We start from the raw sequence: 25,661 nt of genomic DNA on the forward strand, positions 1-25,661 counted from the left end.
GGAACACAGAATCCTCAATTAATTCATTAAACATCATTGTATCCATTAAAAACAACTATATGGTGTGGTACACATGCTGGAAACATCAATGGTCTCTATTTTTTTTGAAAATGACCAAGATGTTGCAGTTACTGTTACTGCTGAATGGTACCACGTCGTGATTCGAAAGGGTCAGAGGACATGTGGTTTCAGCAAGATGGGGCCACAGCACACACAGCTCGTTCAACAGTTCAATTATTGAATGACGTTTTTCCCCGAAGACTGGCGGGGGAATTTCGCGATATAGCATGGCCAGCCAGATCTCCGGATTTAACAGCACCAGACTTTTTCTTATGGGGTTTTTTAAAATCAAAAGTTTATGTCAATAAGACCTAAACGATTCAACATCTTAAAGACAATGCTCGTCACGAAATTGAAAAAATTAGCCTCAGATGTTGCAGAATGTCATGAAAAAGGCCTTAAAATAGAGCCGAACGTTGCATAGTGAATCGCGGTCATCATTTAACCGATATAATTTTTCAATCATATCAAAAAACAAACATAAGGACCAAATAAACCTTTTATGAATACCAAACTTACTTATCTTTCTTTTGGGCAAAGTTATAGGCAATCAAAATGGTAGCGGCACTTTTGCCCCACATAAAATTGTACAAATCTAACAAAATCTATCAAACAGTGTTGGATAACTATTTACCGTTTACATTCCGTATCATTATTTGAGCTATGGAAGAGACCCTATCTTAGTAATTTTGTTGAAGTTGTCATATCTAGAATATTTTATAATTCATATTTTAATTTTGGTTGTGTATTCGAATGAAGTTTGTTCCAGTTATATATAGAATACTACAGATACATAATGGGATCAATATACTACTGTAGTAGCCTGTCAATATATAGATACTACACCTTGTTCATTTCGCTGTAATCTATTGTTGATGCTTCACCATCTGATGCAAACTTATTTTCTTAAGATGTTCAAATACAATTATTATCTGACTTTGCTACTGGAATAATGTAAAAGGCGGTTTACATTAGAACCGTTTAATCAACGGAACCAAAATTATACTCTCACTCAATTTCCTACAACATGGATTACTTTTTCGCATCTTCTCGAATAAATAATTCGATATTTAAGTCTTGTTACAAGATTCCTCAGGTTATATCAATCGTATATTTATTTATTCTCAGGTTTTATATAATGAAAGCGAAGATCGTGCCATGTCTCTTCGTCCGTAACTTATTCCTCTTAATTGGACCCATTTCTCTTTTCTCCCGGTTTCTGCCTTGTCACGTAAACCGTCATTTTTCTATTCTCGGTCGTGCCAATCGTTATCTGGCGACAGATCGCGATCGAACATAATCAACGGAGAAAAACGTAATTTAACGTGGGACGAGCAAATTCAGTCGAATAACTGTTATGTTTATATCGTGTACGCGCGGTAATCCGATGATGATGAGCGTTATGTCAGCGGGCATAAAAAAAGACGAATCCAGCACGGTTTTAACGGCATGGCTACTCGAGAAACCGCAAAATAGAAAGTGAATCCGAAGACGTCCATACGAAGCGGTCGGATCCGCGCTGACGTCACCGCGATGACGTGCGACTGCAGACGCAAGACCAGGGAAGAGTGAACCAGATGCAGTTCTGGCTGGTTAGCGCAGACTGGCTTCAATAATAGATTTTTAATTATATATTAAGCAATCTGGTAAATTAACACAAATAAGCTATTTTTTATTCTAGTTTGATGCTTATTCTACGATAGACACATTGGCCTTAACATCTATGTCACTGTTTTTATGTGCACCGAATTTTACTAATAGTTTCACCAAATTAGAGCTAATGGTTTTATTCTTTTTAATCTTCTACGAGGGTGGTTCAAATATAATGGAGACAAACGTTGTAGACGGCGCGCATGTATGTTTTGAAGGTCGTAGCCTGAGTATGTGATAGCTGGGTCTCTTTAGAACAGTGTGGCATAATTTTCGTCGGGAGCGCATGTTTTACGCGCGTGCTACGACCATGAGTGAAACCCAAGTGCCGATCGCCGTAGCACAACGTATTGTCGTTCGTTTTTTAGTATGGGAAGGCGTTAAAAAGACGGAAATATTTTTGAATTTGCGAAATCAGTTCGGTAGTGAGTGCCTGAGTAGGGCTACTCATTTTGGAGGACCGTAGGATGAATGTTTGAGATATTTCGGCTGAACTCGGCATCAGTATTGGTAGTAGAGTCCATCATCCACAAACACCTTCAATATCGCAAAATAACGGGGCGATGGGTTCATAAACTGTTAAACTTCGAGCAAAAATTTATGCGGTTGAAAGTTTATCGCCGCTTGCTGACGCGATACGAGCTGGAGGAGATGGTGTTTTAACGCGAATATTCAAGCCATGGGTACAGATGTAGTCTAAAAAGTGGAGGAAGAAAGAGGAAAGGGCGCCAGTTAAAGCGAAGACAACCAGGTTCGCGGGTAAGGTTCTGTGTACGGTGTTCTGGAACCGGCGGGGCATGCTGTAGATTTCCTACGCCCCTAACGTACCATTAATGCTGCATACTACTCTAACCTTCTGAAAACACACCAAGGAGCATTCAAGCACGACGTGCGATTCTTCTCCAGGATAACGCGCGTCCTCATACCGCGCGCCTCACGCTCGATACAATATCGGAATTAGGGTGCGAGGTATTGGAACACCCCCCTACAGTCACGATTTATCACCCTGCGACAACCACATATTTGGACCACTGAAAGAAGCCCTCGAAGATTTAACACTGACGACGAGGTAGAGGAGTTCGTGCGCACATGGATGTCCGAGTTGCCCAAGGAAATCTTCGATGCCGGCATCAAAAAACTTCCGGAAAGATGGACAAAATGCGTAACTAGTGAGGGGAAGTACCTAGAAAAACTGTTTGTGTTTCAATGGTAAATAAACGGGTCAGAGTATTTGTCTCGATCATATTTGAACCACCCTCGTAACTGAGTTACCATTATCTAGGAACTGGAGAACATCAACAATGAAGTGCTGATGGAGGGTCATTGAGATGCCGAGTCCTTGATAATGTTTTCGACAGTTTCTGGCTTCAGATTCTTAATGCCAAGATAATTGACTGTATTTCCATACGCGACTACCTGTTGATTTATATATACTGGTTTGTGCTTGATTATTGTATTGGTTAGATCATTATGCACTGATATATCTTTAGATATACCATTTTTCTGCTCAACATAGTACATTTTCAATTGATTCAGTGTTGTTATTTCCAGTGGCTAGGATTGCAGTGTTATCTGCAAATGTAGCGACAACAATTTCATTGAATGTAGGCAGATCCTAAGCGTACACCAGATAAAGAACTTAGGGGCATTCCCGGTGGCACACTTTCTTGTATTTTCGTCAATTTAAAATAGGCATCTTCTTGTTTGACTCTGAAGTCCCGGCCTTCGAAGCTTCAATCTTCTGATATCCCGCTCGTTATCCAGTAGTTATATTCCACGTTAGTATGATTTAGTAATCTTCTTTCGTGTTTCAAGGCGAAATCTTGGATAACTTCGCGAATCCATTTGATTTCCAGGTCATCGTGCAGTTCTTGGTTGGTTACGTAGCGATAGGCATTGGCAATTAATAGAAGAATTTTGTTTTGGCAGTGTTGGATGATTAGTTAGACCCCATAAGCCCAAATTGGTTTTATCATTGTCTGATAAATCAATATCTTTGATTTTAGACCAAGTTGAGAGTATCTTCCGACTAATCAGTTTAGTTTTTTTTTAAATTTTGGTTCTAATATGTTTTGCTTTTTGTCTAACATAATGTTTCCAATTTAATACATCGTCAAGATGGATGCCGATGTATTTAGCTGATTCCGCTTGAGGAATCGGGCATCCATTTGAGTGATATAATTAAGTTTTTAGTATTTCGACGCATTGCAAAATTAACATGAACAGATTTGGAGCTGTTAAGTGGAATTTTCCAATCTTTCGTCCATTTATAGATTTTGTTCACCGCCACTTATTTTTTTTTGCCGAGCTTCATTAAATGTTCACAACCATATATAATAAATTAATCATATACATGATAACCATGATATTAGAAAATAATAAACAGAACTAGATGCAGATATCTTGTTCATTTTCTTATAACCCGCAGACTGATTTTACCCGATCTCATACTCATTTACCTCAAGACAATGTCCTAAAGGAGATAATAATCCTTGACGCCGAATGGTAAACAACCAACGAGGTGTCAAAACAACGAAATTGGCGATTATTTATTGCGACATCGTCCGCGATATAGAAATTAATCGATTTTTGTTGTGGCACTGAATGGATTAGCAAAAAAAAACCAAAACGAGAGCGTAATCGATAGGGTGCTGGGCCTTTTTATATAACTGGGCCATTGATGATCGATCAGTAACGCTGTCTACGGATTTCGGAGCGGAACTTCGTGTCAAACGAAAGCCGATTGGTTCGGGTTTTTGTTCGCCGGCCCGCGGAGAACGTTGATTTACGTAACTCGAATTTCGTTTGGATTCAATGAAACGCGGCTGCCAAAGAACCCGACTGCCGAGAACAATCGATGGGAACCGTTTGCGACACTGTTTTTGCACCCGGAGAACGTTTGTCGTACTTTGTTATTATTTTTTTCTTAACAATTTGGATCTTAAAGGCTTATTTCGATGCTACCTGCGATATCACAATTATTTGGGCTGTTAAACGTATTAAAATATTTCTAGAAATACCAGAATGCCAGAACAGCGGTTGTTGAAAATACACTCGAATAAAAGAAATACTGCTCTGCAATATTTGTGGACGGGTATGGCATTTGGGAGTTAGAAGAAAACTTAGTAGCTGATACGTGACGCAGTAAGTCCAGAATCTGACATATTCATGACGCCACCTAAACCTAACCTAGTAGCCCTAAGCTTTAAGCAAAGCTTTAGTCAAAGTTACATGTCTTTCTGGCGTTAAGTTTAACAGTTACAGTAGTTTCAGTGAGTTCACTTGTGCTATTTTCAAAATAAACAACCAATAAGGACGAATTGCTTTGCCGCCTATTTTATAGGTCAGATCTGGGTCCTCGGTGATCACTGACATTTGCAGACATCAAAACATACCTCCGTGATCTTCACTATCCTTGATGAAGATTACCTCTAGGATCCTGTGTAAGCTCTTCAAGGACCTGGTTGGAATCAGACAGCAGACTTTTTTGGTCGCAAAACTTATTCAACTTATTCAAATATCAAACTTCATATCCACCAGACTATCACACAGATTTAGTTGAGTCGCACTTCTATTTTTATCAAAATACCGAAAAAAGACATTTATTTCCCCAATTCAAATGTTGTTAGGTAAATTGGAAGAACCAATGACTAGTGATAAAATATATATAATAATTAACACTATTTATATTTTTTCACTGTAAAACCACACAATTATAAATAAAATCCCCAAAATTGAATTCCCAATTCTTGTAACACATCATCATCATCACCATTTTTCAATAACTCTTATATATTACAATTCTTGGAATAACAAAATATTTCGAAAACTTTTTCCTTGTCTTTGATAAGTGGTATTGTTCTTTTTTTTTTTGTTCACAATTGACAAATATGTCATATCAATATTATCGAAAATGACATTCCTGAAGAAGAATCATAACCATTTACAATGGTCTTATTCATTTTTTTTATAACATCTTTATTAGATACGCTTAGTACAATCTTAATTATTATTATTACGATTAATTTATTACTACTTTTCCTATGTGCTTGGATTAATTAACAAGCAAGACGAGTACGAAAAAATACATCAGTATGTATTCCTCAATTATAAAATTATAATTTTTTATTAATTATTAACTTATAGCTATAGTTTACACTAATAATACACACTAAATGTTCACACAAGTTCGTATGGTTTTGTTCGTTTCAGTCTCCTGACATCCTGTGCGCTGTCCAGCAGTTGTATTGCTTCCACGTTAGAATGATTTAGTAATCTTCTTTCGTGTTTCAAGGCGAAATCCTGCACAACTTCGCAAATCCATTTGATTTCCAGGTCATCGTGCAGTTCTTCATTGGTTACATAGCGATAGGCATTGGTAATCAATCGAAGAATCTTGTTTTGACAGCGCTGTATGACTAACTGATTTGAATATTTAGTGCAACCCCATATTTGCACCCCATAGGTCCAAATTGGCTTCATATTTGTATTATAGATCAACCTCTTTGATTTTAGATCAATTTGGGAGTATCTTCCGACTAACCAGTATAGTTGTTTTATTTTGGTTCTAATGTGTTTTGCTTTTTGCTAACGTGATGCTGGTCTTATTCATGACAATTATTTAATCATCATAAATCAATCAAACACAGTCAGTGAAGCCAAGACCTAGTAGCCCTTTAAATGACACCTGTTAGAATTTCAGGATAATCTAAAAAAGTTTAAAACATTTTTTTCCATCATTTCAGTAATCTGTAAAATAATAATTAAATATTTCGTAGATATTTTCACTAGGTTTTGCTTGTCTCTATTTGTCAGGTACAAATGTCATATCAATAATATTAAAAGTGAGATACACCAAGAAGAATTATAAACATACTGGTACTGGTTTGTTTCATCATCACAATTATTTAGTCATCACAAACCACCATACACCGTCACCGAAACCAAGATCGAAATTAATCGAAGAATGGCCGATTTTTTCCTCGCGTAGAATTTATAATAAGTTTAATTCAAAAGTCGTGTCCGATTTTTTTGTTTCCTCTTATAAAAACCCAACAAAAAAACTCATTAGGCAGGGCTTCCGCGTTAGGCGAATCAAACACTCGACACGATCGGACGCATAGGCGTGGCAGGCGGCCGCAGTAGGAAAAGGCAAAACGGCAAAAAATCCCAAAAACGGATCTGGACCTGTAACACAACACGGCACAACAACAACAAACCGGCGATAGAGAGAGAAAAAAACACGAGACGGACAAATCGCCGCGAACAAAACAGCAGGAACCAGATTGGACGGCGATGACATTTGCGGATCGGTGGCAGGAATGCGTCTTATCTGTCGGTCAGGACCGGAAAAAAAATAGAACAATGCGGGACTCGGTATTGTCCGGAGCCGGGGCAACTTTCTATCCTGCATCCTGCTTGTTTTTTCGGTCCGGATTTGGCCGCAGGAAATATTTTTAACGATAGAGATCGGTCTAAGGATCAATTATCGCAAAACCATCTATAGGATTATTAATAAGCTGCTAAAAATAAATATGCAGGAAGTCTAAAAGGAATGTCATTCAAACGAAGAATGTTACTACGGTTCAGAAGGTATTTAAACATTCGTCATGTAAAAAAATACGCAAAATATTTATTAAAAAGTACCTTAACTGATGCATTTAAACGATGATAATTAAATATATTCATTAGACACAAGTTTGGCTTCTTAATGACTCAGAAGATCATACATTATATTTATGCTGGATACTGTTGTACATCATCAACTGAGAATATGATTTAACTTTTAAATATATGCGTTTTGAACAAACAAGTTATTTGTTAAAAATTGTATTACACTGTACTTATACAGAAAATACATCAGTATGTATTCCTCAATTATAAAATTATAATTATTTATTAATTATTAACTAATAGCTATAGTTTACACTAATAATACACACTAAATGTTCACACAAGTTCGTATGGTTTTGTTCGTTTCAGTCTCCTGACATCCTGCGCGCTGTCCAGCAGTTGTTTGCTTCCACGTTAGAATGATTTAGTAATCTTCTTTCGTATGGTTTAGAATTTAGATGAATGTTACTACGGTTCAGAAGGTATTTAAATATTCGTCATGTAAAAAAATACGCAAAATATTTATTAAAAAGTACCTTAACTGATGCATTTAAACGATGATAATTAAATATATTCATTAGACACAAGTTTGGCTTCTTAATGACTCAGAAGATCATACATTATGTTTATGCTGGATACTGTTGTACATCATCAACTGAGAATATGATTTAACTTTTAAATATATGCGTTTTGAACAAACAAGTTATTTGTTAAAAATTGTATTACACTGATGTGTACCATATACTGTTTTAAAACGCAGTATATCATATCTGTTTAGAAGGTTAGAAGATTCACTCAGAAATTCACAATTTAACTCTACTCAGAATATTATATGATTTTTCTGTATGAGACAGTTACTAAATACTCTTCATGTAAAGGCAACTGAATTATTTGCTAAAAATCATTATTATGTGAACAATCATACGTTCTCGGTACAGTTTCAGTTAAAATTATTTAATGACTCAGAAGACCATATACTATTTTAAGTTAGAATACATACGCTTTAAGCATTATACATCTTTTAAGCATATTAAGTTTATATATTTTATACATCCACTGTGTTATTCATTACATACATAGATTGATTGAAAATAATGGATCGAAATTGGCAGTTTCATAGTTCAGAAGACCAAAAACTAATGACTCAGAAGACTACGTTATTTAATTTTAATATTCGTATCGACTATTCATTGCTGATTTTATTTTAGTATTATGAGAATATAAATTTTGTTGGTTATTGTGAAAAAATGCTTTAAAAAAAACAGTCTAGCTTATGAGAAGCTAGCATATTTAAAGTGGCTCAGAAGACTAAAAGAGATCTAAAAATTAGACGCAGTATTAAGAAAACCATAGCATTATACATCTTTTAAGCATATTAAGTTTATATATTTTATACATCCACTGTGTTATTGATTGCACACTTAGATTGATTGAAAATAATAGATCGAAATTGGCAGTTTCATAGATCAGAAGACCAATTTGATGTCATTTGTACAATAACACCAGTATATATAATACAATTACAACTTATAGTACGAAATTGATGTATGCAGATGATACTATATATAGTACTAACTAAAATTTTGTCTGAAACAGATCAGAAAATATTCTGAACTTCCATCATTTTTTATTAATTGAAAACCTTGAATTATTCCAATTAGAAATCTATGTGTTTAATCACCCTATTTATACTAGTAAATATGTTAACTAACTAATGACTCAGAAGACTACGTTATTTAATTTTAATATTCGTATCGACTATTCATTGCTGATTTTATTTTAGTATTTTCTCATAAGCTAGCATATTTAAAGTGGTTCAGAAGACTAAAAGAGATGATGTAAAAATTAAATGCAGTATTAAGAAGACCATTAAAATACAGATGTTTTATATGCTCAGAAAGTCAACCGCGAAGACCGACTAGAAAATATGTTTGAATAAATACAGATTGTTGTTGGGGAAGACGTCCGTTGTTATTTAAATATCGAGAAAGTATCTAAAAATGGTAAAAACTTTTGTGAAAGCGTAGTTCTTGATTGTGTTCTTGTTTCATTATTACGTAACCCCCATTTACCATTTATTGATCGCCGTTACGATCATTGTGTGTTACCTGTTCGCATTATTGGCGCTACTAGCAGTTCTATATGGATGTTTACCTTATCATTATTTCCTCGTTCATCGTATATTTAGGTTAGTTCGCATGCAGGCAATCGTAGGGAATAGAATTATTTGAAAAAAGTAATCTGCCGAAACCCGGGATTGAACCGGGGACCTTTAGATCTTCAGTCTAACGCTCTCCCAACTGAGCTATTTCGGCTGTACGAGATTTGGAGTATATAACAAATAGTTCGCGGGTGTTATCCGCATTAGGGATAGCTCTGCGGTCGAAATTCGACCACAATTTATAAAGTTAATCATGTTTCTTTCATAATAGGCCAAAGAAACAATTTGTATTACAAGTACGTAATGTATATTAGAGCAATGTATTTACAATCATTAAATTAACTATTAATTTTCGAAAACTTAAGAATATAAAGTAAATAATCAAAATAATTGATACAAGCATAACAGGTCAATTGAAAAGTCCCCAGCCTGCCATACTAAAACACATTTTTTTGGCAAAATCAGTTTTTTTTATTCAACATAAGTCCCTTCAAAGGTGATACACTGATTATAGCGACCCTCCAACTTTTTGATACTCAGTTTCGGCGATCACCTCATCATTCGACGAAAATTTCTTCCCAGCGAGCATTCTTTTGAGATCTGATAACAGGAAATAGTCGTTGGGGCCAGATCCGGAGAATACGGTGGATGAGGAAGCAATTCGAAGCCCAATTCATGGATTTTTGCCATCGTTTTCACTCACTTGCGACACGGTGCATTATCTTGGTGAAGCAGCACTTTCTTTTTCTTCAAATGCGGTCGTTTTTCGGCGATTTCGTCCTTCAAACGGTCCAATAACGCTGTGTAATAGTCGCTGTTCACCACTCGGATGACTGACGATTGGACTTCGGAGTGAAATGATGGAGTCATGTTTCATCCATTGTCACATATCCACGCAAAAACTCGGGTTTGTTATGCTTGGTCATCTTCAAACACTGCTCCGAGTCATCGACTCGTCGTTGTTTTTGGTCAAAAGTGAGCTCGCGCTCGTGAATGATATGATGTACACGTTGATATCTTTAGGATATCTGCTATTTCATTCAATTTCAATTTACAGTCATTCAAAATCATTTTGTAGATTTTTTAATGTTTTCGTCGATAACAGCGTCTTTGGGGCGTCCACTGCGTTTACCGTCTTCGGTGCTTATTTCACCACTTCTAAACTTAGCATACCAATCCTGGATGGTTGATTTTCCTGGGGCAGTGTCCGGAAACTCGGCATCAAGTCAAGTTTTTGCTTTAACTGTATTTTTTTTCCTCAAAAAGCATTTTTTCACAATAACCAACAATAACCAACAACATTTATACACGCATCTTTTGAGGATTAGACCTAAGTAAAAAAATATATGGATTTAATTCTAGTAGCGCCATCTGTGGCAGGACTTTTCAATTGACCTGTTATATTTTAATATGTTTTAGTGTACAAACATTTATTATTACTTTAATTAATGTTACGTATCAAATATATTTCTGATCTCATACTGAAAATACTGTAAAAAGAACTTTTAATAACGTATGATTTTTAAATTAGTCCTTTTACTTTATTAGGAGAGAAATATGAATAATTTGATAGATTCTGGTCATATTTCACAGGGCCAATCATAAAGCTTCAACCGTGCTAAAATTCATACCTCCAAGTGTTCCATTAAAAAGGCATAGCAAAAAGCTATGCCGATTAATATATAGATAGGTTCACGGGTTTTATTCACATCCTACAAATTTAATTATCTGGTTAATCTGCGCCAGGCACCACGCCCCGTACGACAAACCGACCAATTTTAGATCAAGAACGTGTTACGGGAGAATGGCGGAACGTTGCACAAAAAAAAAACGGTTTTTTAATTTCCTATCAAAAGACACACATTTTTTGTCGGCCCCTTGCTCCGTGTCGTGATCTGCCGGATTGATAAGAGGACGTCCTTGGGCCGAGCAATCGATTCGGCTCTTATGTGGTCGCCATCGACTTCCGCTTGGATGGGAATGCAACCGGCAACTGTCCTATTGTTACGTCATCGCCGCGATCTGTGTCAGCAGAAGCGAGATCTGTTTCTTTCTCGGCTCGTTACTTTCTTCTTTCACCATTCCGTTGTGGATTATTCAATAATACGGGTTGCGTAACTGCATTTGGCGAGTTTCTGACGTGCCGAGTGCTTTACAGTCGCTTACATTCATAACGCATTATTTATATTTCTTATTTTTTATATCCTGTTTAGTTTAGATTTATAAATTAGCTTGCATATATTGGAATAGGCTCAGAACAAGATGATTGGCTAATTGTGGGCATGCACGCTTAAGTAAAACAAGTTGTTTACATTATTATTTAAGCTGTTTCTCCTTGAATGGTGTGTCATCACAATGGGCTTATAATTATTAATATTTTAGGAGAATCAATGGAAATGAAAGTTGGAATATTTATTTTGTTCATTTCAGTAAATAACTTTAAATATTGTAGGTAAGTTTTTAACTGTGGTATTAAAAACATGAAACAAAATCGATGTCAAATGTTGTATATTTCAATATTGAAGTAACAGGCTGCTTTCTATCCCTACTATATTTCCCTTGTATTTGGGTTCTTTACATCACCTATAAGCTCAAAGTGTACCTTATAGGCCTCGATTCTTTTATTTTTTAACTTTATATTTTTTATCTAGTAGCAGTTATCCACATCCACATTCATATCAAATGAGTAAATATTTCTATCTCACATATACGTTTTGTATAATTATTATCAACTATGGCACTAAAGTTGGTAAATAAAAATTTAACATACCCTACTAAACACTGTTATGACTCAGAAGAGGTAATTTCTCAGACGATATTTCTTCCTCCATATGATCTTCTGAGTTTTTTGAGTAGTGAAGTCTCTCCCATATATAGTAAACTCAAATAATAAACAGCTTACAGGGTAGAGTATTATAATTACACACTCTCCAATCATTTTATTAAACTATCTCTACAATGACATCTTAACCCAAAAAAATCAAATTATTTCCACTCATAACTAACTCCCCGTCAATATAGTCAGACCAACTATCTACATATATAGAAAATAGACTAAATAATTCGATATCGCAACAAAATAAAAGTCACCAGACTCAGAAGATCAAATAAATCAAGTAAAAGAGAGCATTTTTTAAAATAATCTTATACGTAAGTTATATACATTTTGCCCCCAAATATTGCATGGTCTTCTGAGTTATATAATATTGATCAAATAATAATTATCAAATAAATCTAGTAATATATGTATTATTTACTTATTATAGAAAAGAGAGTATTTTTTTTAAATAATCTTATACATAAGTTATATATATTTTGCCCCCAAATAGTGCATGGTCTTCTGAGTTATATAATATTGATCAAAGAATAATTATCAAATAAATCTAGTAATATATGTATTATTTACTTATTATAGAAAAGAGAGCATTTTTTAAAAATTATCTTATAGGTAAGTTATATATATTCTGCCCTCAAATATTGGATGGTCTTCTGAGTTATATAACAGTTTAACTGAAATATCGAGGTCAAACAGTCACAGCTCAGGTCTGAAGATCAGAAGACCAAATTATCCTGAACAATAAATAATCATTTCGTAATATTTCAGTTAGTTTAATTTTTTTGACTGAGTATTCTCAGAAGCTCAGGAAACCTCAATATTTTAAAAAACAATTCTAAAGTCTCTTAAGTTATGTATGCCTTCATATTCCATCAAATTCTACAGAAAATCAATTATTTTTCGATATGACAATTCAAGAAAATCAAGAGTATTTCAAGAGAAGCTCAAAAGATCAAATAATTTAATGAAAAATTTACCTGAGGATGTTCAAGAAACTCTATTCCGTGCTGGGCAGTTATATTTGGCTCAACCGAAAATACTTTCAGCTTCTCCTTGTGGTACAGGCCCTCTGTCGGTACCAGGCTAAGATTAAAAGGTTCCCCGAAGGCCTTCAGTCTCAATTTGGGATGGCCCACCTTCCGATCCGACTCGGACCCAAGAGAATTGTCTCCGGACGCGGACGCTATACTCCTCTTTCTGATCAGGTGCTGTACGGGCACTATCTCGTACTCTGGTACTGTAACAATAATAGAAATTAATTAAATTCGTCGTCAACTAAATCCAGGAAGTGTTGATTGATGAATATTGTTATTTGTATTGTAAGCGACTAGTTTTTTATTATCGGTACGACTAGTTCTGGTCGTGTAGTTTAGAGAAATTCCAAACCTTGACGCGTTAGTACGTGATTGAACCATGATTCGTTAACACCTTTTACGCATTCGGTGTCTGTCGAGAAAAAATACGAGCATGTTTTCGGTTATTCATCGCAAATACGTCAGAAAACCTCCGTGGATGAGTTGGTGGTCGTATTTCGGTAGTACCGTCAGTTAATTGATTATTTAAATTGACGCAGGCATACGAATCTATATCAAAACTGTGAAATATGTCTGCGGTTTCTGAGCAGACACAAAACGATAACGAAAAGGTTGAATTATTTGCTGAGTATTTAGAAAATACCTTCCAACCTCACCCTACTAGTGAATGTGATACCTCGTCCAAGTAATAAAATACCCTTTGTATCAGATGTATATAAAAGAGTGTATTAAAATGTCTGGAAAAGGAAAAAATAGTTCAGAAGATCAAATTGTTTTTAATCGTAAGAAATCTTGATCAACGAGTGGAGTACAGTAATGCAATCTTAAGGCTGTCTAGTGAAATTGAAAATTTTTTGTTTAAATTGATAATGAGCGATGGAGACCATTTTCTTCTCAGTGGCCACGTCAATATACAGAACAATCGGTTTTGGGGGACACAGAATCCTCAATTAATTCATGAAACATCATTGTATCCACTTAAAACAACGTTATGGTGTGGTATTCATGCTGGAAACATAAGTGGTCCCTATTTTTTTGAAAATGACCAAGGTGTCTGTTGCTATTACTGTTACTGATGAACGGTACCAAGACATGATTCTAAATTTTCTTATGCCTGAAATGGAAGAGCAAGGTCTAGAGGACATGTGGTTTCAGCAAGATAGGGCCACAGCACACACAATTCAAGCTCGTTCAACAATTCAATAATAATGTGAATAAGCTCCAAACGATTCAACATCTTAAAGACAATATTCGTCAGGAAATTGAAGAAATCCAATCTCAGATGTTGCAGGATGTCATGAAAAGTTGCATTGCGTGTCGCGGTCACCATTAGGAGATATAATTTTTCAATCATAACAAAAAAAAAATGCAAAGACCAAATAAAATTTTTATGAAAACCAAACTTACTTTTTTTTTCTGTGAGCAAAGTTATAGGCAATCAAAATGGTAGCGGGACCTTTGCCTGACGTTGTAAATATCCTTCTATTTTAGTAAATTTTATTGAAAAGTTATCTTTTCCTTGAGCAAAGTTATAGACAATCAAAATAGTACCACTTTCTGCATTACGGCTTTGTTGTGATTCTGTATCACGCCTAACCCACTTTATAAACCATTTCTATCGATTTAAATTCGTCAGACGGTAACGATTATGTACCATAATATCTAACCTGGCGCAGATATTATTCCGTGGCCTATCAAAATGTTCGATAAATAGCTTTTACAAAGTGAAAGTGATCGTCCGACGAGCGCTCTTCGGACGAGATGCTAATATTAAATTGTTTATAAGTGGTAAATACATAAATCAGCATTTAAAAATTGATTTGACATCCGTCGAGACGTTTTAATGACCTTTGCGATGCCGCTGAGCCCACTAATCGAAGATATCGACCGTAATATGCGGTCCCGTCGATTAGCCCCGACACCGTCGCGCCGTGTCGACGGGTAAACTCGGGATAGATCCTCGTACGTCTCGCCAGGGACGTTAATACACACCTTGGCCATGCCTGTGCACGATCACATCCGAGAAAAACTAACGGGACCAGTCATTAATCCATCGGACTATGAAATGGTTTTCTTATAAATCATCTGACGCTGTTTTTACTCTCGGTCCAGTTATCTCATTAACATTATTCTTTCATTTAACACGAGCAACGAGTATAAAGTGACATAACAAAATTCCAATCAGTAGATATAATGGTGACAGCATCAAGCAAGGGGACCTTCCCCTCTTGTTGATAATATTAGAGCCTATTCGCATCAAAATGCGATTATATCTTAATAATATTCCGCGACATATTATATTTTCTTGTCAAGACGTTAAACCAAATGAAAGCAAATACTATAGAAAATATGTATAAGGAATAAAACACATCTCAGAAGATTTTCACGCATATGGGATGAAATAATAAGTAGCTCAGAGGGCCAAATTTTCTTTTACTAACATTATTTTATAAAACAATAATACTAAATTTACTTGCTAGTGTGTGAAATTAGCTCAGAAGATCAAATTATATATTTTTCATAGTTTCATAGAACAAGGCAATTCGCATAAGAAATGTGTATAGTTAATAAAACAACTCAAGACCAAATCATTTTTATAGCTTGATAAATGACTTATTTGTTTATAATAAAGTCATGTTTAACTATGATTTTTTAAGAATGTTAGAGTATGAAGCTCAGAGGATTTACTCATCTATTCAATAAAATATTAAATAGATTCAGAAGATCAAATTTCCTTTAATCATATTTGATAGTTTACAATGTATATTTGTAACAAATTTGCAGATGTTTAATTACGTTTTTTGTTGCTGTTATTAATATATTAGTGCAATATATGGTGTTCTATGTTGTATATGCTTAAAAAACTCAGAGGATGTTATTGCAGATCGAATGAAATAGTAAATAGCTCAGAAGATCAATGTTTTTTACTAATATAATTCTGTATATAATGAATATATCAAAATTTGCATTAAAATAATTGCAAATTGAAAAAATGACTCAGAAGGCCAAATCATTTTTATAGCTTGATAAATGACTTATTTGTTTATAATAAAGTCATGTTTAACTATGATTTTTTAAGAATGTTAGAGTATGAAGCTCAGAGGATTTACTCATATATTCAATAAAATAATAAATAGATTCAGAAGATCAAATTGCCTTTATTCATATTTGATAGTTTACATGTATATTTGTAACAAATTTGCAGATGTTTAATTACGTTTGTTGTTGCTGTTATTAATATATTAGTGCAATATATGGTGATCTATGTTGTATATGCTTAAAAATCTCAGAGGATGTTATTGCAGATCGAATGAAATAGTAAATAGCTCAGAAGATCAATGTTTTTACTAATGTTATATACATACTAATATAATTCTATATATAATGAATATATCAAAATTTGCATTAAAATAATTGCAAATTGAAAAAATGACTCAGAAGACCAAATCATTTTAATCATAACTTGCTAGCTATAATATAGTATTTATTATTAATGTTGTTAAAGTGCTATATATATATATATATATATATATATATATATATATATATATATATATAAACTCAGAATAGTGAAATAGTGAATAGCTCAGAAGACCAAATTTTATTTTACTCATATTATAATTTAATAAAATAATAAAATACACTTTTATTGCAGATTGTGTCAAACAATTTCATTATATTACTTGATTATTATTCAATCAAATAATTTTATATGTACCAAGAAATTAGCTTTTAAGATAGTGCTAAAGTATCTTAACAACTTGACTTTTTTTTTTCTCTCAGAACTCAAAAAGTCATATTATTTTATTGTTGAGAATGCTTGTTTAATTGTTAAACCAGCAATAACAATTAATAATCAATCATCGTTATTAAGGTATATCGGGAATATTAATAAGTAAAAAGAATTCGTAATAATTGTTATCGGATTTGTTTTCAGCGTTTCATCAGCGTCAAATCAAGAGAGCCCGAGAGAGGAAGACCGATAATTAATGATGATTAATAATGAATGAGAGGATATCCACTGTTGCCAAATGTCCCATTGACCTAAAATAACAAACCAATCGATCGACTTATGAAACTAGTATGCCTATGCAACGTTCATAAACATTATTCGTCAAGATCATCCAATTGTTTTGGTCGGCGTGACAATGAACTGGTTAACGGTTTCGGGAACGTAGAAAAAAAAGCAAAAAAAGCGTGGAGATGAAGCAACGCGACCTAAAAATCTCCTCGGGCGTCCGCCAAGGGCGCCGTAGCGTTTGGCAACGGCGGTTTTTTTTCACTGTCATTATCAAACGAACGTCAGCCGCGATATATATGTCAGCTGGACGGGCTCAGAGCTCGCGCAACGCATCGACAGAAGTCGCGTGACCAACATACGGACGAACGTACCGCTTCGGAATAACAATCTAGGAAAACTCGATGGAAATTTTACGCTGCGGGCCGCTGGAGGCACGTTTCTGCGTTACGCAATCGACGCGCTGACGAATAATGGCGTTTCTTAATGTTTTCAAATGGTCTTCTGGCCTAAACAACGGTTTAAGGCGTAGAAAATGTTACATTTCCAATGAAAATGATCATTTAGCGTTGTTCTGGGCATGTCTTTTATTAAATGATCTCTAAAACTCGTAATATAAAGAGAAAATAACTCAGAAGGTCAATTCATTGTCGTCTTCTGGCCAAAACAGTGGTTTAAGACGTATAAAATGTTACGTTTCCAAAGAAAATGATCATTTAACGTTGTTTTGGGCATGTCTTTTAATAAATGATCTCTAAAACTCGTAATATAAAGAGAAAATAACTCAGAAGGTCAATTCATTGTCGTCTTTTGGCCAAAACAATGGTTTAAGACGTATAAAATGTTACGTTTCCAAAGAAAATGATCATTTAACGTTGTTTTGGGCATGTCTTTTATTAAATTATATTTAAAACTCGTAATATAAAGAGAAAATAACTCAGAAGGTCAATTCATTGTCGTCTTCTGGCCAAAACAATGGTTTAAGGCGTATAAAATATTACGTTTCCAATGAAAATGATCATTTAACGTTGTTCTGGGCATGTCTTTTAATAAATGATCTCTAAAACTCGTAATATAAAGATAAAATAACTCAGAAGATCAATTCATTGTCGTCTTCTGGCCAAAACAATGGTTTAAGACGTATAAAATGTTACGTTTCCAAAGAAAATGATCATTTAACGTTGTTTTGGGCATGTCTTTTATTAAATTATATTTAAAACTCGTAATATAAAGAGAAAATAACTCAGAAGGTCAATTCATTGTCGTCTTCTGGCCAAAACAATGGTTTAAGGCGTATAAAATATTACGTTTCCAATGAAAATGATCATTTAACGTTGTTCTGGGCATGTCTTTTAATAAATGATCTCTAAAACTCGTAATATAAAGATAAAATAACTCAGAAGATCAATTCATTGTCGTCTTCTGGCCAAAACAATGGTTTAAGACGTATAAAATGTTACGTTTCCAAAGAAAATGATCATTTAACGTTGTTTTGGGCATGTCTTTTATTAAATTATATTTAAAACTCGTAATATAAAGAGAAAATAACTCAGAAGGTCAATTCATTGTCGTCTTCTGGCCAAAACAATGGTTTAAGGCGTATAAAATATTACGTTTCCAATGAAAATGATCATTTAACGTTGTTCTGGGCATGTCTTTTAATAAATGATCTCTAAAACTCGTAATATAAAGATAAAATAACTCAGAAGATCAATTCATTGTCGTCTTCTGGCCAAAACAATGGTTTAAGACGTATAAAATGTTACGTTTCCAATGAAAATGACCATTTAACGTTGTTCTGGGCATGTCTTTTAATAAATGATCTCTAAAACTCGTAATATAAAGATAAAATAACTCAGAAGGTCAATTTATTTTCGTCAATTACTAAATCTGTAATAAATATAATTGATACTATAGTAGAGCAAAGAATGAGATGCAATGTGGTTGTACAGGAATTGGCTATAGAAATTATAGATTATAGAATAGACGCTCAGAATGCTCGGAAGACCAACTCATCATTTTTTTCTTACTGGGATTTCTATAACAGTTTCATGTCACTGTACCATTTTAGCGTATATACTATTTGATTTTTAAAGTAAGATCAAAAGTTTCGAAATATAAGTCTTAATCAAATACGAGTAACTCAAAAGATCAAATGTTATTTTATTAGTTATGGTGACAGGGTTTATTTGATTTTTTTACATTTATTGTGGCCATCATGAGAAACACAAAGCTAGCAACCTTTTGATCTAAAAATAAAAATAAACAAAAACAAAGCTGGGAAAACCTAAAACTTTTAGTATTATTAATTGTTTAATAGACAAGCGATATAAAGGAATATAAAAAGATCTGTAACAATGAAATCGTGCATATAATACTATTTCACAATATATATGTTGTTTAGGCTGTTTGATATTCTGAGGCACTCAGAAAAAATTATAATCAACAACTTATCAAGAACAAAAACTTTTAATATTAACAATTTTGCCATAAATTAATAGTGTTGTTTAGGTAGTTTTCTAATATATTTTATTAACTAATATACTAATATAATAATAGAGATCAGAAAATATGTGAATGATTATTTTTAACAATAATCTTTTTTTTTTCAGATAATAACTACATTTAGACAGTTGAGACAGAAGATGAAGTGGACGTAAGTTTAGGATTTGTAAAGCATTATCTAGTTAACAGCCGATATTTGTAACATGACTCTTTTCGCCCATATTCTTGTAATTGTATTTTTTTTTTAATCCAATTAATAACGTGAAGTCTTATCTCATACGTCACCGTTGCCAACGAAAATAGAAACAATCGATCGCTGATTTAGATGCATTTTTAACTAGACCAAAACCAAACTGGTATTTGGAAAATATCAAAGGTGGCTATGATTAGAAATTAATGTTCGACGTATTTATGCGTGATTGAGGTGACCTGGTTAGTGTTTCTTTGTAATTGTGTGCCCGTGTATGAGTGCGTTTAAAAGTAATTAAGCTTTAATCGAACCAAAATGGAACCGGTTAATTTTCGATATTGGCGTAAACCGTAAAACTTGAGCAATGACAGCAATAATGAATAAAAACAAATGCGATGAACTATGTAGTTCAAGGGATTGTTCGTTGGAACATTTCGTTTCCTAATTATATCGGAGTTTTTCTATTTATAGTCTTGTGCAATGATCTTTTATGACTCTAATGTTAGTTTTCATTAATTTTCTAGACTAGTTTTGCTTTTTTTCCCAGTATTATTGTCGTAAATATTCGTAAATTTTTTTGATCTCCAAATGAACTGGAAAGGTCACATTTTACGAAAAATGCAGTGAAAAAAACATACAAATCATTATTTTTGGGGTAGGGTGAATAGTTTTTAAGATATTCATAAAAAAGCCGTTTTAATAATTTTTTTGATAGAACAGTATTTTAGCAATATATTTGTAACACTACAAATTACAATGAAAGTGACCTTGGCATCTTATTAAGCAGCTAATTTTACATATATAGTGATAATTTCATCAATGTATCTTTGTTTAAACTGGAGTTACAAGAAAAAGTCTCAAAATGGCCAAAAATCGCGATTTTTCCTGAGTATATATATATGGAAAAAGTGTTAAAAAATTTTCGACTTCCAAATTCGGTGAAACTTTCATATATAATGAATATTGTGGTGAGAAAATCGAAAATAGCATTATTTTTCATGTAAGTCTAATAGTTTTTACGAAATAAGCAAAATTGTGTTTAATAAGTAACTAGCGAAAAAGACATTTTATCCGTATTTTTTTTTAACTATCAAACATACAGCAATACTAACCATTCCATCTTTTTAAACATTTAATTTTATATATGTACTGGTAATTTTGGAGACCTATCTTCTTTACTTCTGCATTTATAAGCAAAAAATAAAAATTAATTACCTAAAGTTATTTGTAGATCAGTGAATATTTTTACTGTTATTTTATAAAAGTTGTAAGTGTACCCAAAATATAATTGCACCATCTTGTTAAGCATTAAATTCTACATAAACTTTGATATTTTCACCAACTTTTCGTACTCTTGTCCAGATTTATAAAAAGAGTTATAGAAAAATTAACCAACATTATTTAATAGCCGAAGAGATTTTTTCATAATTATTTTCTAGAACTTTCAGTTATACACATAATATAATTATACCATCTTATGGAGCATTTAATTCTACTTAAATATTGTTGTTTTAATTATCATATCATGTTTTTTTCAGAGTTATAAGAGAATAGATGAAAATTTTTGTCATTAATTTCTAGATATTTTAATTATGTTCATATTATTATTATAACATTTTGTTGAACGTTAAAATCTACATGAATACTAGTATTTTTATTTAGAAACCCTGAGGTTTTGCAGATTTTAAGGAATAATAGAACCGAAATTATAGCTGAACTGATATTTTTATCGTTAATTTCTAGGGCGTTTGCACTATCTTATTGAGCATTGAAATCTGTATAACATCTAAAAACGGTAAAAGCATAGCTAAATGTACACATTTAGGTATAAAAATTTCAAGAATTCAAATCTTCGATTAAATTTCTAAAAAGAAATCCGGCGACATCGATTCGTTCGATTAGACAGAAACAAAATCGCAATCGGTAAAAGGATTTCCACGGGTTGGTCTGACGAAACCGATCTCGGTCTGTCGATAATCGGTTTTTTTCAAAATTTCCTGTCGGATTTTTGCGTGGGCCTGTTATCCTGCGTTGCCTAAACAAACACTGGTGGAGCGAGACCCGTTGCCATCGAGGCCCGCGCTTCGGCCGACCGAAACGACAATGACAGGCGACAGAAAGGAAAAAAACACACCGTAGGAAGTGACCTGAAAAGCGCCACCCATGAGAAAAGGCGCAAGACTCGGTCGAAGGTCATGTTGTAGCGGCGAACTTTTCGCAACTTTGCTCGATTTCACCGACCACTGTTTGGATCAGTTGTAGACTTCATTCGAAACCAAATATATAAAATATATGTAAATATATAAAAGCTTGTTTGGGAGCTATTTGTTCAATCTCGAGCTAAGACTAGGTTTTTCATCACCTTTTTAGGAAATAAATGGTCAAAAACTTTAAGTCTTCAAATGGACTAAAATTTCCATATTTGGTAAATATAGCGGCGAAAAAAACATAGAAATCGTTATTTTTCGTGTAGGGTGAATAGTTTTTAAGATATTCATAAAAAAGTCATTTTAATAATGTTTTTGATGAAACAGTATTTTAGCAATATCTTTGTAACACTACAAAATACAAAGAAACTGACCTCGGAATCTTATTAAGCAGCTAATTTTACATATATAGTGATAATTTCATCAATGTACCTTTGTTTAAACTGGAGTTACAAGAAAAAGTTTCAAAATGGCCAAAAATCGCGATTTTTCCTGAGTATATATATGGAAAAATTGTAAAAAAAGTTTAGATCTTGAAACAGGCTAAAACTTTCATTTCTGGTCAAAAATATGACGGGAAAAACAATATGATTATTGTTTTCAGCATAGGGCGAATAGTTTTTAAGATATTCATAAAAAAGTAATTTTAATCATTTTTTGATAAAACAATATTTTAGCAATATCTTTGTAACATTACAAATTACACAGAAAGTGACCTCGGAATCTTATTAAGCACCTAATTTCACATATATAGTGATAATTTCATTGAAGTACCTTTGTTTAAACTGGAGTTACAAGAAAAAGTTTCAAAATGGCTAAAAATCGCGACTTTTCCTGAGTATATATATGGAAAAATTGTTGAAAAATGTTTGGCTTCCAAATAAGGCGAGACTTTCATATTCTATGAACATTGTGAGGATAAAATCGAAAATAACGTTATTTTTCATGTAAGTCTAATAGTTTTTAAGATACAAGCAAAATTGTGTTCAATAAGTAACTACCGAAAAATATATTTAATCTGTATTTTTTTAGCTATCAAACATACAGCAATACTAACCATGCCATCTTATTAAGCATTTGATTTTATATATGTACTGGTAATTTTAGACACCTATCTCGGATGGTTTCATATTTATAACGAAAAAATCAAAATTAAGTACCCAAAACTATTTATAAAGGAGCGTATATTTTCATTATTATTTTATAGAAATTTCAAATATACAGAGAATGTAATTATGCCTTCTTGTTGAGCATTAAATTCTATACAAATGCTGATGTTTCCACTAACATATCATAGACTTTTCCTTTCATTGAAGATGCAAAAATGAATAGAAAGATAAAGTAGCCAAAACGATTTATTCGTTGGAAATTATTTAGACACTATTCGTCGTCTAAGTATGTAGCTGTTTAAAGTACTTTTCAAGATGGTTTTGAAGAACATGTTTTCAAAACAATTCTCCATTATTAACGATATTTGACCAGAAATTCTTCTCTCGACCATCATCCTTAACCTTTCACAGTATGCTATAACATCTACGGGTGGTATGTTCGTGGACCATTGATGATGAAAAGAGGCGTGATTGATATTACAAAGACAAGCGACCCTATCGCTATCTGTACCTAAAAGGATCGCAATATCTCCTCCTTGACCGAATTTTTCTGTTGTTCTAGCTCTGCCACGTTGTTCCTCGGTTTTCGTCCGTCCTTCTTCGCGTTTTTTTTTTCGTCCCGCTCCATCGTAGCCGAACCTCACACCACGGACCAACGAGTTCGACAATAGTCACGGCATTTGCATGAAATCGAGCCTCTTGTGCAAATGTTAAGTGAAGCAGTAAGTCGACGATTGTGCCTCGTGTTATCCTCGTTTGTTTTTTCATTGTCTTGGGTCCCCCGTACGCAAGAACCGAGTCTTGCGCAACAGCATCGCGGTTATTTAATCTCTCGTTGGTTTCGTTTTGCTCTCTCTGGGTCTTTATTTTATTAAAAGAGGTAGAATGTAGATGTTGCTGCCAAAATACGTTGATAAAGAAACAACAATTCAGTAGATGGTTTAAGATAAGAGATATCCCTATTCTTTTCTCCCTTTCTTTGGTTTTCTTTTCATGTGTCTTTCTTTTATCAAAAACTGCTGAATATGTATAATTGGGTATCATTTTTTATTAATTTGCTTTTTATATCCTTAATATGGCTTTATAAAAAAAAACGTATTATTATTTTTGCCAGATTTATATGAAAAATTACAAATAGGAAAATATGTTTCTGCATTTTTGATCTTCAAGTAGACTTACTAAATTTATATTTCATTAATTTTAAAACATAAATATCATAAATTGTGTAGTATGATGCATTTTTTTGACAAATTTTAACTATATGTTAACTGTATTTCTTTCAAACGTATCCAATTTTCCAGCAAAAATAACCTCTCTATCTTTTCAAAACATCTTGCTCCTTCAAGTACTGGGATTTTTACTAATTTATATCTATTTGAATCAGGATTATAAAGAATATTATCATATCCAATGACTTGTGGTAAAAAAACCCTAAATATCATTAATACAATATTTATGTACGCTAATTAGTTTTTGAGATATAAGTAAAATTCTTAAAACATTAAAAAGTTTACTAAATTAACTTTGCAACCTTTTTGAGTACCTGATTTTATATATACGATTAATATTTTCATGAATACAAATATGTCTTTTTGAATCAGAACTAGAATTACATTAAATTATTGGTTTATTTTATTTTTAAATATAAAATAATTTAATTTTAAACACTTTGATGGCTCTTGGAAATATATTCTACATTTTTTCACTGAAGTAACGATGAATACAAAGAAACAAGATGCTTTGATGTCGTTTAAAAAAGTTGTAACTTAATTTTTATTGTAACTTATTGTTGCTAATGCGACCGACAAGTTTATCATCTTGGCTTTTAGAATCTGAATACATACTAGAAGAAGAAAGTGAAGATACAAAACAAGCAGGAAATGCAAGAAATAATTTCTTAATGTTTGCATTTTGGAGATGTAATACTATTGCAACTTAATAAAAGAATTAAAATTAGAGTTATATAATCGTTATACAAAGGAGTGCACAGTTACTACCATTTATGTAAAACAATTACAAAAATTACTAAATCATAGAAATATGGAGACAATAGTGCTACTGAACAACACTCAGGAAATCAGGAGATTGAAATAAACCAAATTACATGAACTTTTATAGTGTGCAAATGTTAATCTTCAATCTTCTTAAGTTTGTTTTTGAATTAATTATATTTTCTATGGTGATTTCAATAATCTTATATCACGAAAATGTATTTATCTTAGCGCGCAAGCAATATTATTGTATAATACACTTAATTAAATATATATCTCTTTGAAAA

General features: G+C 33.1%; 2 protein-coding genes and 1 non-coding gene across 5 annotated transcripts in view; 1 reads left to right on the forward strand and 2 right to left on the reverse strand.

Moving 5' to 3' along the window:
• Positions 1-25,661, forward strand: part of wech (tripartite motif containing 71 protein wech) — a 155,422-nt gene that overhangs the window by 27,477 nt on the left and 102,284 nt on the right. Inside the window, exon 2 of the mRNA XM_076412917.1 lies at positions 19,985-20,028. The gene's annotated coding sequence lies outside the window, so the exon portion shown is untranslated. The remainder of the gene's footprint in view (positions 1-19,984; positions 20,029-25,661) is intronic.
• sona (sol narae) overlaps positions 1-25,661 on the reverse strand; it is a 90,632-nt gene that overhangs the window by 25,907 nt on the left and 39,064 nt on the right. For all 3 annotated transcript variants that reach the window (XM_076412932.1, XM_076412930.1, XM_076412931.1), the window contains exon 4: positions 13,298-13,557. In XM_076412932.1, the coding sequence (XP_076269047.1) occupies positions 13,298-13,557 (260 nt within the window). The remainder of the gene's footprint in view (positions 1-13,297; positions 13,558-25,661) is intronic.
• TRNAF-GAA (transfer RNA phenylalanine (anticodon GAA)) lies at positions 9,566-9,638 on the reverse strand. The gene has a single exon. It is a non-coding gene; the product is annotated as a tRNA-Phe (tRNA).

The sequence above is a fragment of the Rhynchophorus ferrugineus genome, unplaced genomic scaffold (genome assembly GCF_030347505.1).
Source record: "Rhynchophorus ferrugineus isolate W39M unplaced genomic scaffold, kcgeb_rfMv2 rfM8, whole genome shotgun sequence".
Lineage (NCBI taxonomy): Eukaryota > Metazoa > Arthropoda > Insecta > Coleoptera > Curculionidae > Rhynchophorus > Rhynchophorus ferrugineus.